Source organism: Marmota marmota, unplaced genomic scaffold (assembly GCF_001458135.2).
Source record: "Marmota marmota marmota unplaced genomic scaffold, marMar, whole genome shotgun sequence".
Taxonomy (NCBI): Eukaryota; Metazoa; Chordata; class Mammalia; order Rodentia; family Sciuridae; genus Marmota; species Marmota marmota.
In genome coordinates this window covers 10,556,554-10,571,098 of record NW_026000174.1, presented here as the reverse complement: position 1 = coordinate 10,571,098, position 14,545 = coordinate 10,556,554, and the positions used below count along the sequence as shown (strand labels likewise).

The following is a 14,545-nucleotide window of genomic DNA, read 5'->3' as shown; positions in this document are numbered from 1 at the left end:
TCAGGAACTTGAAGGCCATTTTTGTTAAATCCATTGACTCTTGGCCTGCATAGATGTCTGATGGGTGACCTTTTGACATCAGAAATCTGAAAACTCCACCCTCAGATTGAGATGGCTAAACTAGCCCTCATTCTTTTTTTTTATTCTTTTTTTTTTTAAAGAGAGAGAGAGAGAGAGAAATTTTTTAATATTTATTTATTTATTTTTTAGTTTTCAGCGGACACAACATCTTTGTTTGTATGTGGTGCTGAGGATTGAACCCGGGCCGAACGCATGCCAGGCGAGCGCGCTACCGCTTGAGCCACATCCCCAGCCCTCTCATTCTTAATAGTTAACAGACATACCAGAAAATTGAGAGTTAAAAAGTAGATCAGCCTTTAAAGACATGAAATTAAGATACATCTGGAAACAGGATGTTGGAAAGTCAGTTTAGCCTTCAAAGTCTATGTGGTCAGCAGAGATACCAAGAAGCCAGAGCCAGGAAAGACAAGGTCACTAAAATCAAACCTATTGAGAAAGAATAATAGTATGCCCTGTTCGAAAATAAATAAAATAAAATAGGGACTGTCTCAGATGATAAGGGACAAGTTCCAAGAAGTGAGGTGCAAACACAATTTTAGATTTTAAATCCAAATTTAGATTTAGAATCATAATTTTTAGTGATTCTAAAAGTAAACTATAGTTAACTTTATTAGCATAATAAAAATCACACCTTATTTGGAGACCTGAGATGGTAATAAGTCATGAGTCCTATGAAGAGACATGATGAAGAAGAGTGAACATACTAAACTCCATTTCTACATGTCATGACATCAAGAGATTGGGTACCTGCCTATTATGTAGATGCCATGTTAGTTGTACAACCTTTGTCCTTTAAGTTAGCCTGGGATTTCTGAACCCCATGTTCTGCTTCCCTGGTGTTTGAGCATAAGAGTAAAAAGTCTTGTTCCTGTGCTAATGTGTTTTTATCTGAATCTTCTGATAGCAAAAGAAGGCATGGAATTTTCTGGGTGCTTTGGTGCACACCTGTAATACCAGCAACCTGGAAGGCTGAGGCAAGAGGGTCTTAAGTTTGAAGCCAGCCTAGGCAACTTACTGAGATCCTGTCTTTAAAAAAAAAAAAATTAAAATGGCTGGGAATGTAGCTCAGTGGTAGGTGTCCCTGGGTTAATTTCCAGTACCAAAAGACAAAGACAAAAATAAACAAACAAACAAAAAAAAAACATGGAGAGTCAGTAATGAGATTTTTCTAACTGCCATTTTCTGAACATGTCAATCGTGAAGACTGATTATGCATGCACAGACCACTGACAACTTCACCTCCAGTCACCTTTACCCACATCTTAAATCACCCTGCTTTTTTTTTTGTGGTACTGAAATATTTCATTTATATAAAGCTCAATATTAGGGAAAAATACATTATCTATAGATAAACATATTACTGATAAAACTCTAAAAGGAAAAGCAAGTGAAGTTTTGAAGCTATATGGTGAGTATATTGACATACATTTTATTATTTTAATTGTATCTACACTTTTGGGTTTATGATATATTTTATACGATAATCAATTTTATCTCTTTATTGTGGTAAATAATATTAAATCTATCAGCTATTCTTGGTGTTTGCAGTGCTGGGATGGACCCTAGAGTCTTGTGCATGTTAGACAAATGCTCTACCACTGATACTACTGACCCATCTCCTCAGCCTAAGACCCTGCTTTGAATACTTTTGGGTATATACCCAGAAATGGGATTGTTCTATCACATAATATACTGGAGATCAAACCTAGGGCCTCAAGCATGCTAGGTAGGTGCCTCACCACGAGCTTATATCCCCATCCCTACCCCCTTCCCAATACTTTTTTATTTTTTGGTACTGAGAATTGAACCCTGTGTTAATTCAGTTTTTAATATTTTTTTGGGGGGAGGTGCTAGGGATTGAACTGAGGGATGCTCTATTACAGAGCTACATCCCAGCATTATAAAAATTTGAGACAGGTTTATACTAAGTTGCCAAGGCTGGCTTCAAACTTGGGACCCTCCTGCCTAAGCCTCCTGAGTAGCTTAGAGGAGTGTGCAATTGGGCCTGGCTCAATTTTTAATTTTTTGAGGAAACTCCCTACTGTTTTCCATAATGGCTGCATTAGTTTACATTCTCATCAATAGTGCATAAGGACTCTAGTTTCCTCCACATCCTCACCAACACTTTTTCTTTCTTTTCTTAGGTATTGGATATTAAACTCAGGGCCTTCACATGCTAGGTGAACACTACCCCTGAGCTACATCCCTGTGTGTGTTTGTTTCTTTCTTATTTTCTTTTGAGACAGAGTCTCCCTAAGTTGCTCAGGCTGGCCTCAAATTTGTGATCCTCCTGCCTCAGTCTCCTGAGTAGCTGAGATTACAGGTATGCACCTGACTTTTTTATTCTTTTGATAGTGGCCATTCTAATGCGTGTGAGGTGAAATTTCATTGTAGTGTGTGTGTTTTATTGGGGATTGAACCCAGGAGCATTCTGCCTTTGAGCTACATCCTCAACCCTTTTTAAAATTTTACTTTTAGACTGGGTCTTACTGAGGGTAACTAGACAGGCCTGGAATTAACCACCCTGCCTCAGTTATGCACCACTGTCCCCAGCAGAGAAAGGTAGTTTTGATGTCAACCTCATTCTAGCTTTTAAAGAAAGGGACTCAAAGCTGGGCATGGTGGCACATGCCTATAATATCAGCAGCTTGGCAGGCTGAGGCAGGAGAATCACAAGTTCCAGGCCAGCCTCAGTAATTTAGGGAGGACCTAAGCACCTTAGAGAGGCCCTGTCTTAAAATAAAATAAATAAATAAAAAGGGCTGTGGATATGGCTTAGTGGTAAAGTGCCACTGGGTTCAATTCCTGGTGCAAAAAAAAAAAAAAAAAAGGTTCATTTATGTGGTATCCATGGCAAATGATTATTTTTTCCTAAGTAATCTAATTACATTTCTTAATTATCTCTTAGAGATTTGATCTAGGTCTCCTATGGTTTCAAGTTTCTTGCCTACTGAGATGTATAGAAGATAGAATTGGAAGAGACCATAGAGATAATCTAGTTTAAACCTTTTATTTTGTAGATGAGGAAAGTGAACAACAGTGAGATAATGTGACTGCTAAAATCATTTTATATTTGTGGAAGCCATAGACTTAGGATTGAGTTTCCTAATTATTCAGTCTAGTATGCACTTTTAATTTCAAGACTGTGATGCACACTGTTTTTAATATTTTTAGTTGTAAATGGACACAATACCTATATTTTATTTATTTTTATGTGGTGCTGAGGATCAAACCCAGTGCCTCCAAGTGTTCTACCACTAAGCCACAACCCCAGCCCTATTTTTTTTTTTTTTTTTTGTGGTACTGTGAATTGAACCAGGGTTTTGTGCATCCTAGGCAAGTACTTTACAACTGAGTTATATCCCTAAGCCCATGATGCTGGTCCAAAAGTTTTTAATATATGTGGGATTACAGGTGTGTACCACCATTTGAAGCTCATTGTAGTTTAGATTTGCATTTCTCCTATGATGATTGAGGTTGAACATCTTTTCAGATGCTTGTGGGTCATCTTCTTTGAAGAATTATCTATTTAATTTCTTTGTCCATTGTTAAATCAGGTTATTTGTTTTTGTTGTTGCAGAGTTGTAGAAATTACTTATACTTTCTGGATATTAACCTCTTATCAAATATATGATTTGCAAAATTTTCTCCCATTCCATGGGCTGCCTTTTCACTCTGTTGATTACTTCCTTTGATGTACAGAGGTTTTAAAGTTTGAGGTAGTTTCATTTGTCTCTTTTTGCTTTTGTAGCTTGTGTTTTGGTGTCATATAAAAAAAGATTATTGCCAAATCCAATGTCATGAAAAATTTCCTATTTTTTTCTAGGCATTTTAATTTTACCCAAAGTGCTTAAAATCAGCATACTACAGTGAGGAAGCCACATCAATGTTTATAGCAGCTTAATTCACAATAGTCAAACTCTGGAACCAACCTAGATGCCCTTCAACAGATGAGTGAATAAAACAACTGTGGTTGGTATATATACACAATGGAATATTGCTCATCCTTAAAGAAGAATGAAATTATGGCATTTGCTGGTAAATGGATGGAACTGAAGAATATTATTCTAAGCAAAATAAACCAATCCTAAAGAACCAAAGGCCAAATGTTTTCTCTGATATGTGGATGCTAATTCACAATAAGGGGTGAGGGGGAACAGAGGTAATGTGGTCTAGACAGAGATGAGTGAAAGAAGGGGAAGGGGTATGAGGGTATGAATGATAATGGAATGAATTGGACATTATTACCCTATGTGCACATATGATTACATGTACAACCAGAAGAATGAGAAGTTATACTCCATTTATGTATGATATCAAAATGCATTCTACCATCATGTATAACTAATTAGAATTATATGTGTGTTTATATATATGAAAAATTATATATAATATATATATGTGTGTGTGTGTATATATATATATATAAAATTCTGATGCAGTGATTTGGGGGTGTACCTTACTGGTAGAGTCCTAGCCTAGTGCATACAAGGTCTACCACCGCACACACCCAAATTCAGACATATTTGTCAATATAATATTTTTCTTTAGGTTTTGTTTGATGTTTTTAATTCTTTTCAAACCAAACTCCTAAATTTTCTTTTAGGAATTTCATAATTTTCATCCATTGTGCTTTCTCTTCACTGATGCTCACGCCTGGCTCAAGTGGCAACTGCAGGGGACTCCGACTCCTGGAATGCTCTCCATGTTCTCTGTGGAAGACCCAATGTGGATGGTGGGGAACCACGGCACCCCTGGCAGGGATCCCCAGGAAGGCTAAGAAGAGGATGAGAACATCAAGCATACCTGGGATAACAAAAAAACAAGGAAGCGGAAGTAAAAACCAGAAAATTAAAAAAATCAGGAATATAAAAGAGAAAAGAATGGCAGCAGAAAAAAAGGCAAGAAGAAATTAAAAAGAGGTTAGAAGAGGGGCTGGGGTTGTGGCTCAGTGATAGACGGCTCGCCTAAAATGTGCGAGGCGTTGGGTTCAATCCTCAGCACCACATAAAATAATAAATAAATAAAATAAAGAAATTTAAAAAAAAAGAAAAAGAAAGAAAAGAATATTTTAGAAAAAAGAGGTTAGAAGAACCTGAAAAACCTAAAGTGCAAACACAACACCAGAATAATTAGCAGATATCTAAACTGCGGCTTCAGAAATTACAGGAAGAGTCAGATCTTGAATTAGCAAAGGAAACTTTTGGTGTTAATAACAGAGTTTTTGGAATAGATGCTATGAATCCATTTTCAAAGGATGGTTTCAGAGTATGGAAATTTACTAAAAGATAAAATTACACAGTATGAAAAGTTAATTACACTAGTTTTTTGGAAGTCTTAGTTCAAGATGTATTTTGTTGAAAATTGATGTGTTGAAGGAGATAACCAATTCATTAACTGTGCTTTACAGTGAAAAATAAGCAAGAAAAGGCTGCAATGGAACAACTTTGTCAGAGTTTTGGCATTTTCTTTTCTTTGTAAAATAAGCTCAGTGAACTGCACCAGTTAACTATAGTTTGGTAAAGTCATGTTAACAATTATGACATCTGCAATGTTTTTTAAAAAATATTTTTATTTGTTATTTATGGACCTTTATTTTATTTACTTATTTAAATGCAGTGCTGAGAATCGAACCCAGTGCCTTGCACATGCTAGACAAGTGCTCTATCACTGAGCCACAACCCCAGCCCAGCAACCAATTTAATAAAATCACTATTGTGAGGCTTTTAGAAAAAGAATTTTATAAATTTCAAGCCAAATTTCTTGGTACCAGCCTTCCATCCTCGACTCCCTGCTCTTGCATCTTTCTCCTTTCAGAACATGGTGCCTCTGTTCATCCAGGTGTGATGCTCCACATGTAAAGTTCATCTATGATGTTTTCCTTACCCTCAAGCCCCACGTCACATCATCTCCACCTCCTGTCAATTCCTCATCCGAATCCAGCCACTTCTTTATCACACTGCTGCCACCCTTCTTTGAACTTCATGATCTTGTACCTACGTAACTCCATAGGGTAACTGGAATGATCTTTAAAAATATATACTAGAGCTGGGGCTGTAGCTCAGTGGCAGAACACTTGCCTAGAATGTGTGAGGCACCGGGTTTGATCCTTAGCACCACACACACAAAAAAATAAACAACAAAAAAAGGCATTCTCTTCATATACAACTACAAAAAACATTAAAAAACACACACACACATACTAACTTTCTGGGAATGGTGGCACACACCTATGATTCCGGGTACTTGGGAGACTGAGACAGGAGGAACACAAGTTCAAGGCCAGACTCAGCAACTTAGTAAGACCCTGTCTCAAAAATTAATATGGGTTGGGGATTTAACTTAGGGGTAGAGTGCCTCTGTGTTCAATCCTTCATAACACAAAATTAAATAAGTAAATAAATAAAAACATATACCAACTTACAACTAAATATAAAATTCTAATAAAAAGCCAAAGAACATAATTCAAACAAGGTTTCAGAAGAGAAAATACAATGACTCAAAATAGCAAAAGATTCTAACATTCTCACAGAAGAGAAATGTAGATAAAAAATTACCCTATCATTGGCAAAGATCTAAAATAATGATGAGGGGGCTGGGATTGTGGCTCAGAGTAAGAGCGCTCACCTCGCACATGTGAGGCACTGGGTTCAATCCTTGGCACCATGTAAAAATAAAGATATTAAAAAAAAAAAGCCAATGGAAACATTTAAATTAAAAAAAAGGGGGCTGGGGATGTGGCTCAAGCGGTAGCGCACTCGCCTGGCATGCGTGTGGCCCGGGTTCGATCCTCAGCACCACATACAAAGATGTTGTGTCCGCCGAAAACTAAAAAATAAATATTAAAAAATTCTCTCTCTTTCTCTCTCTCTTAAAAAAAAAAGAATGATGAAAGAGTAAATTGGTAAATGTGTGGGAAAATAGGCATCCTCATACATTGCCTGTGGAACATAAACTGCACCTTCTGTGACCAATTAGGCAACATCTATCAAGATTACAACATAGCCAGGATCAGTGGCAAACACCTGTAATTCCAGGATCACAAATTCAAGGCCAGCCAGAGTGAGACTCAGAATAAAAAATAGAAGGGCTGAGGATATATGTAGCTTAGGTATAAAGCACTCCTGGTCAATCCTCAGTATTGGAAAAACAAAACAAAAACACACACACACACTCCAAGAAACCCAAAACCAAAGTCAAACAAAACAAAACAAAAAACAACTGCACATAGCCTTCAACATAGAAATCCCACTTTCAGAAATTTCATCTTTCATGTACAATCCTTGCACATATACAGAATGAAATATTGATTGCATCATTATTGTACTTGAAACACTGAAAACAACTTAAATGTCCATTAAGAGAAATCTTGAGGGCTGGGGTTGTGGCTCTGTGGCAGAGCCCTTGCCTAGCATGTGTGAGGCACTGGGTTTGATTCTAAGCACAACACTTTTTTTTTTTTTTTTTGGTGGTGCTGGGGATTGAATGCAGGGACCTTGTGCATGCAAAGTGAGCACTCTACCAACTAAGCTATATCCCAGCCCCTAAGCACTGCATTTAAAAAAAGAAATCCATCAACAACTAAAAATAAATGTATACATAAAAAAGATAAAAAAGAGGAATCTGGACAAATTAGGGAACATCTATATACTGGATTTTATAGAAGACAAACTCTAAAATGATCTCCAATTACTTCTGCCTCCTGTTATTCATGTCAGTATGGGTGGAATGTGTGATTTCCTTCTAACATACAGAATGTGGCAAAGGTGATATCACTTCCATGATTCCATTATGTAAATTTACAACATCTATCTCGATGTCTCTCTTACTGACTTTGATGAAGCTAGCACCTAAATAGTGATGACTCTACGGAGAGGACCTCAAGGCCAGGAATTGAAGGTGGTATCCACCCAACAGGCACAAAGAAACTTGAGGCTCTCAGTCCTCAACCCTAAAGAATTGAATTCTGTCAATAGCCATGTGAGTGTAGAAGCAGAATCTTCTGTAGTCAAACCTTCAGGTAAGCTGCCACAGCTCCAGGTGGCACCTTAATTGCAACTTTTTGAGAGATCCTGAAGTAGAAGACCCAGATAAGCTGTGCCTGGACTTCTGACCTACAGAAATTGTGAGATAATAAATGTATTGTTTCTAGTCACTGTTACTTAGAAATAAATCATTAACACAGATACTCTGCAGATGTTAAAATAATGCAATTTTATAGGATGAATCCCCAAATATACTACGCACAAAAAGTGAAGTCAAAATGGTGTGCTTAATGTTATCGTTTGTGTGTGTGTGTGTGTGTGTGTATTCTCCAAGCATAGAAAATCTCTGGTACCTCTGTAATGATTACAAGAAATTGGTAACAATGGTTGCCTTTTTTTTTTTTTTTTTTTTACTGGGGATTGAACTCAGGGGCACTTGACCATTGAGCCACATCCCCAGTCCTATTTTGTATTTTATTTTAGAGACAGGGTCTCAATGAGTTGCTTAGTACCTTGCAGTTGCTGAGGCTGGCTTTGAATTTGTGATTCTCCTATCTCAGCCTCCTGAGCTGCTGGGATTACAGGTGTGCGCCACCGTGCCTGGCAAATGGTTCCCTTTTTTACAAAATTTTTTTTTAGTTGTAGATGAACACAATACCTTTATTTTATTTATTTATTTATTTTTATATGGTGCTGAGGATTGAACCCAGTGCTTCACATGTGCTAGACAAGAGCTCTACCACTGAGCTACAAACTCCAGCCCCAGTGGTTGCCTTTTGGTATAGAACTGGATGGCACCTTTCCCATCCAACTTTGGGCACCTTTTGAGTTTTACTTCAGTATATAAAACTAATCTTAAAATTGTACCTCTCTTCCTGGCTCTTATGACCCTCTACTCACTAAAAAACTTCCTTGTGGGCAGGAATGTATCTTTCTTTCTTACTTTTGATTTCTAGCATCTACCACAGTGCATAACACTAAATAATGAATAAACTTGATTTGCAGTTTTAGGAAGGATTAAAAGAGGTTACATGGCCTGGGGATATAGCTCAGTTGGTAGAGTGCTTGCCTTACATGCACAAGGCCCTGGGTTCAATCCCCAGAACCACACACACACACACACACACACAAAAGGTAACACATAGCACAAGACTTGGCACTTAGTAGATACTCAATAGAAATGAACACAATATGGTATCTTCCCTTTTTGAATCAGTCAAATAGGTTGTCATGAAAATGGGAATAGAACCTCATTATGTATTGCTCCAAAAACAAACAGGTGTGTCAGAAGAAGAAAAATATTAATTAATCATCAAGTATACCTTAACACGGAGGCTGGGGCTGTAGTTTAGTGCTAGAGCATTTGCCTTGCATGTGTGAGGCACTGGGTTTAATCCTCAGCACCACATAAAAATAAATAAATATTTAAAATAAAGGCCCATCTACAACTAAAAGAATATTAAAATAATAATAATAATAATAATAATAAGACCTTAACAGGGTTGTGGCTTAGCGGTAGAACACCCGCCTAGTGCGTGTGCAGCATTGGGTTCGATCCTCAGCACTACATAAAAATAAGTAAATTAAATAAAGGTATTGTGTCCAACTACAACTAAAAAATTTTTTTTAAAAAGAATACCTTGGGGCTGGGGCATGGCTCAGTGGTAGAGCACTTGCCAAGCATGTGTGAGGCATAGGGTTCGATTCTCAGCACCACATATAAATAAATAAAGATCCAGACAACTAAAAAAATGTTTAAAAAAAAGAATACCTTAACAAATATCTGCATATATTGGAAGGGTTTAAGAGGTGATGGATACTGCTTAATCAGCCATTTATTCTTTGTCAGAACAACTGTAAAAAATAAAACCACTGAGGAACTCTTTTGAGAGCCTTTGTAAGATGGACTTTTTTTTTTTTTTTTATTCATATATACCACTGTACGTAAGTATATGACGGTCCTGTCTTTTCTTGTGTGGCATTGGGAATAGAATCCATAGCCTTTAGTTGCAGATGGACACAGTACCTTTATTTTATTTATTTATGTGGTGCTGAGGATTGAACCCAGTGCCTCACACATGAGAGGAAAGCGCTGTACCACTGAGCTACAATTCCAGCCCCTGGTCCTGTCTTTTTAAAGAATGGTTGTATATATACAAGTATATTGGTTTTATTTCTTACTCCTAAGTTTGAAAAAAAAACACCACTGCTATTGATCTTATAATAAAATGCAGATGTTGTGAGAAACTAATGGCTATATTCATTAAAGTTTTTATTTTATTTTTTTGGTACTAGGGATTGAACTCAGGGGCACTCAACCACTGAGCCACATCCCAAGCCCTATTTTGTATTTTATTAGAGACAGAGTCTTACTGAGTTGCTTAGTGCCTCGCTTTTGCTGAGGCTGGCTTTGAACTTGTGATCCTTCTGCCTCAGCCTCCTGAGCCACTGGGATTACAGACGCGTCCACCGTGCCCAGATTGATTCAAGTTCTTAAGATTTAAAAAATAGTCTCAGCTGCCATTAGTACAGTAGCCTATTTCTCTGAAGCACAAAGGGATAGAGGGGCCAAAAGCTATTTTTACCATGGTCATGCTGGAAGTATAATTTTATTAAGCTACTGAAGAACAAAACATTTTTTCAGTATTTTATTTAGAGACAGGGTCTCACTGAGTTGCTTAACCTCACTTTTGCTGAGGCTGGCTTTAAACTCACAATCCTCCAGTCTTAGCCTCCTGGGCTGCTGGGATCACAGGCATGCACCACCATGCACAGCCATATTATGAATTTTCTTGTACTTATTACTAACTTCTGAAACATATGAATTTGTTGTTGAAAATCACCTGCATGTCTATAAAATTTCAAAACATTCATGAATCTAAAATATAGTACCTGGAAAATGTACTGGGTGGTAGGCAGGAAGTCTGGGTTCCAGTCTATGTTGGCACCAGTCAGTATTTCTATCTCCAGAGCCATTTTCCTCCTGATAATGGAAGGGGTTATTCTGTTTAAAGACTATTTTTTGACTCTGAACCCTGATGTCAAAGGAAAATGTAAATATAACCTAATAGGTAAAATAGATCAAAACATTATTTATTTGGTGGAAGGTGGGATGGAACCCAGAGGCTCTGAGGTAACTTTGAAAACAACCCTCCAGTGCTCAACCCTCCATTCTAGAAACCCCTGCACCAGATGAGTTCTTTCAGTTCTGTCATCACATCACTTTTACAGTAACTACATGCAAAGCCTATTAAACTTGGCTTTGAGATGCAAATTAATCTTCCACTTAAAAAAAATTTTTTTTGGCTTGTACAACTGGCGAAAATGTGTGGAGTTACATTGGTCCTTTGTGCTAATGCTTGCACTAGTAACATTTAGGTTTTAATCATGCTCTGTGTGGTGTGCTTGCCCTTTCAACTGTGCCAAACAATGGGACTAACAATACAAGTTTGGATCCCTGGGGAAAGCAGGTTAAAAAAACACACTCAAGTACTACAGTTTTTAATGGTAGAAGCAGATCCCTGGCAGTGGGAACACTGGGTGGGGACACTCAATTTTCGAGGAGAAGGGAAGAAAGAGAAAAGATTCATGTGTGAGTATTTTCCATATATATTATATAATATATACACATATATAATACAATGCTTCAGGCAATGTTTTAAATCACTTCTCAATTCAAGAGATGATGATTACAGGTGCAGTGACACCTGTAATCCCAGTGGCTTGGGAGGCTGAGATAGGAGAATTGCAAGTTCAAAGCCAGCCTCAGCAACTCAGTGAGGTGCTAAGCAACTCAGTGAGACCCTGCCTCTAACTAAAATACAAAATAGGGCTAGGGATGTGGCGCAGTGGTTGAGTGCCTGAGTTCAATCCCTGGCACCCCCTACCACCAAGAAAGAGAGAGAGAGAGAGAGAGAGAGAGAGAGAGAGAGAGAGAGAGAAACACAACACTGAGGCAAAGGATGGTTAAATAATTCTTTAAAATGGAGGTAGGGGGTCTGGGGCTGTGGCTCAGTGGTAGCGTACTTGCTTAGCATGCGTGACACACTTGGGTTCGATTCTCAGCACCACATACAAATAAATAAAAAATAAAGGCCCATCAACAACTAAAAATATTTTTTAAAAAATGGAGGTAGGATTTCCAACCAGGCTGTATGACTCCAGGGTCCCAAAATTCTTTTCCTTTCTTCTGTACTAAGGACTGAACCCAGGGGTGCTCTACTACTGAGCTACATCCCTCAGCCCTTTTTCATTTTTGGGACAGGGTCTTGCTAAATTGCTGGGGCTGGCCTCAAACTTGCAATTCTTCTGCCTCAGCCTTCTAAATTTCAGGGATTATAGGCATGTATCATTGTACCTTCCTTTAGGACCATTACCTTATTTTTTGTAGTGGGGATGGTACCTAGGGCCTTGTGCATGCCAGGCAAGCACTCTACTAATGAGCCACATCCCCAGCCCCCTAGGTTGAATCTTGAAGTATGCACAATCAGATGATAGTAGAAAAGTCAGAGGGGAGAGGAAGCAGCATGAATGAAAGGAAGCAGAGGTCTAATATAGCGTGGCACACTGAGAATTTTATGTTGTTGAGAGAACCAGACAAGGGTGCAGGGGAGACTCTGGTGAGGCGAGAGGAGTTATGTTTCTCTTTCTCTTTGGCCAAATCTCCATCTTTATGTATCCAATAACAGATTCAAGAGAAGTCTGGGAAAACAGAATGGATTTAAGAGATGGAATAACTGGATTAGCATCCTAGGATGCCGCTGACCTTGGACTTTCTCTGATCTTCTTAGGGGGTGATGGGTAAATAAAATGTGTAAAAGTTCTGGTGTTGGCTAGATAAATGTTGGCTAAATTTGCATGTTCAGCATTAGGTGACTAGAGGTCCTAGATAAAATGTATGTAGTACTATCAAGGAAGGGACAGGAAGAGACAAATCTGCAAAATCTCTTCAGTTCTTTCACACCAGGAAAAGTTTAAGTGGCAGCTATCAAAATTGCAGTGCTTGCTATCAGAAAAAATGAGCTGTTCAAGATGTCCTAAACTCAATATAAGAGTAGCTTATATATGGTTTATAGTCTCTGATGCCTGGCCAAAGCAGAGCATTAAATAGTCTCCTGACTTTGAATATTATTATTGTGTAACTTCAATGGGGAAAAAACAAACAAACAAACAAACAAAACCACAAACCAAAAAAACAAAAAACAAAAAAAACCCCCCCACCACCACCATCACCAAAAACCTCCTAGAACAAGGTGTACAGAATGGGGGTAGTACACCATCTGCCTGTATGCATGCTAAATAGGAAAATGTAGGAGCTGGTAATGATCCAGAAGTATTCTGTGCAGAAATAAAAAAAATGCCATTTTATTTATGTTTCCTTCAGTAGAGGAGTCTAATTATCCTTTATATCCTGACAATGGTTAACTTAGTATACAAATAATTATGCTGTTAATCAGACTCCGTTAGCTTTCAGTAAACATAGCAGTCAGAGGAAGATGAGATTTTTTTTTCAAATGAATTTCACTGCTCACGGAGGGCAGTGGCTTCTCACCATGGTGACAATCACGTTGCTAGGCTCAACAAGGCCAAGGATGGCAAGCATGGTCCTCTAAACAGATCTACTAAAATGAATGGCTCATGCCACCAGCAACTTTCTTCAAGTTCTGATTAATTTCCCATGAAATAATTGCTTGGCCTACTTCCAAGCAGTTCCTCTATTCATTGTTTCTTTGTCTTGCTGACAGGAGGGCCAGTCAACACTGAAACATACAGTCTGAACCAAGCATATGTGATGCCCACTGCACAATACACTGAAGTCAGTAACAAAGGGATAAAGGGATACTTCAGCTTCCAGGAGGTAAAAGGGAATACAAATTCACAGCAGACTTCCAGAGGCCCCAGGCCAAGGAGGTAGAAAGTTTCCATCCAATTAAAAAGAGGTTTTTCTTTTCTGAAGAAAAGGAGAGAAAGATGAGTCATTCTGGTTTAGCAAACATTTCCCAGCTAAAGCTTTTCCACCTATACTGTTTTGGTGTGAATTATAACCAAGGCTGAAATAAAAATTTACATTAAATTTCACATCTAGAAAAAATGACAATGATATACCATTACATTATCATAATAATCCAAATTTACCCAGTCATCCACCTATGTTTGACACTTAGCTGAAGCTGTTCATAGAAAATTAGCTCTGTATTTGGAAGAGGGAAAGGGACTGGGGGCTGTGACACTAGAATAAAAATATGATGAAATGTAACATAATTGAGAATTTTTTTGTGGTACTGGGAATTGAACCCAGAGGTACTTTACCACCAAGCTACATCCCCAGCCCTTTTTAATTTTTTATTTTGAGACAGGTATCATTAAGTTGCCCAGACTGGATTTGAACTTGTGATCCTTCTGCCTCAGCCTCTTAAGTATCTGGGGTTATAGGCTCACCACTGTGTCCATCTAGAATTTCAAGTAAGTGGAATCATAAA

General features: G+C 38.0%; 1 protein-coding gene across 3 annotated transcripts in view; it reads right to left on the bottom strand.

Annotated features, from left to right (window-relative positions):
* Positions 1-13,406: 13,406 nt before the first annotated feature.
* Alg8 (ALG8 alpha-1,3-glucosyltransferase) overlaps positions 13,407-14,545 on the bottom strand; it is a 32,704-nt gene continuing 31,565 nt past the window's right edge. For all 3 annotated transcript variants that reach the window (XM_015477366.2, XM_015477368.2, XM_015477367.2), the window contains one exon: positions 13,407-14,016. In XM_015477366.2, coding sequence (XP_015332852.1) covers positions 13,785-14,016 — 232 coding nt within the window. In that variant the 3' untranslated portion in view covers positions 13,407-13,784. The remainder of the gene's footprint in view (positions 14,017-14,545) is intronic.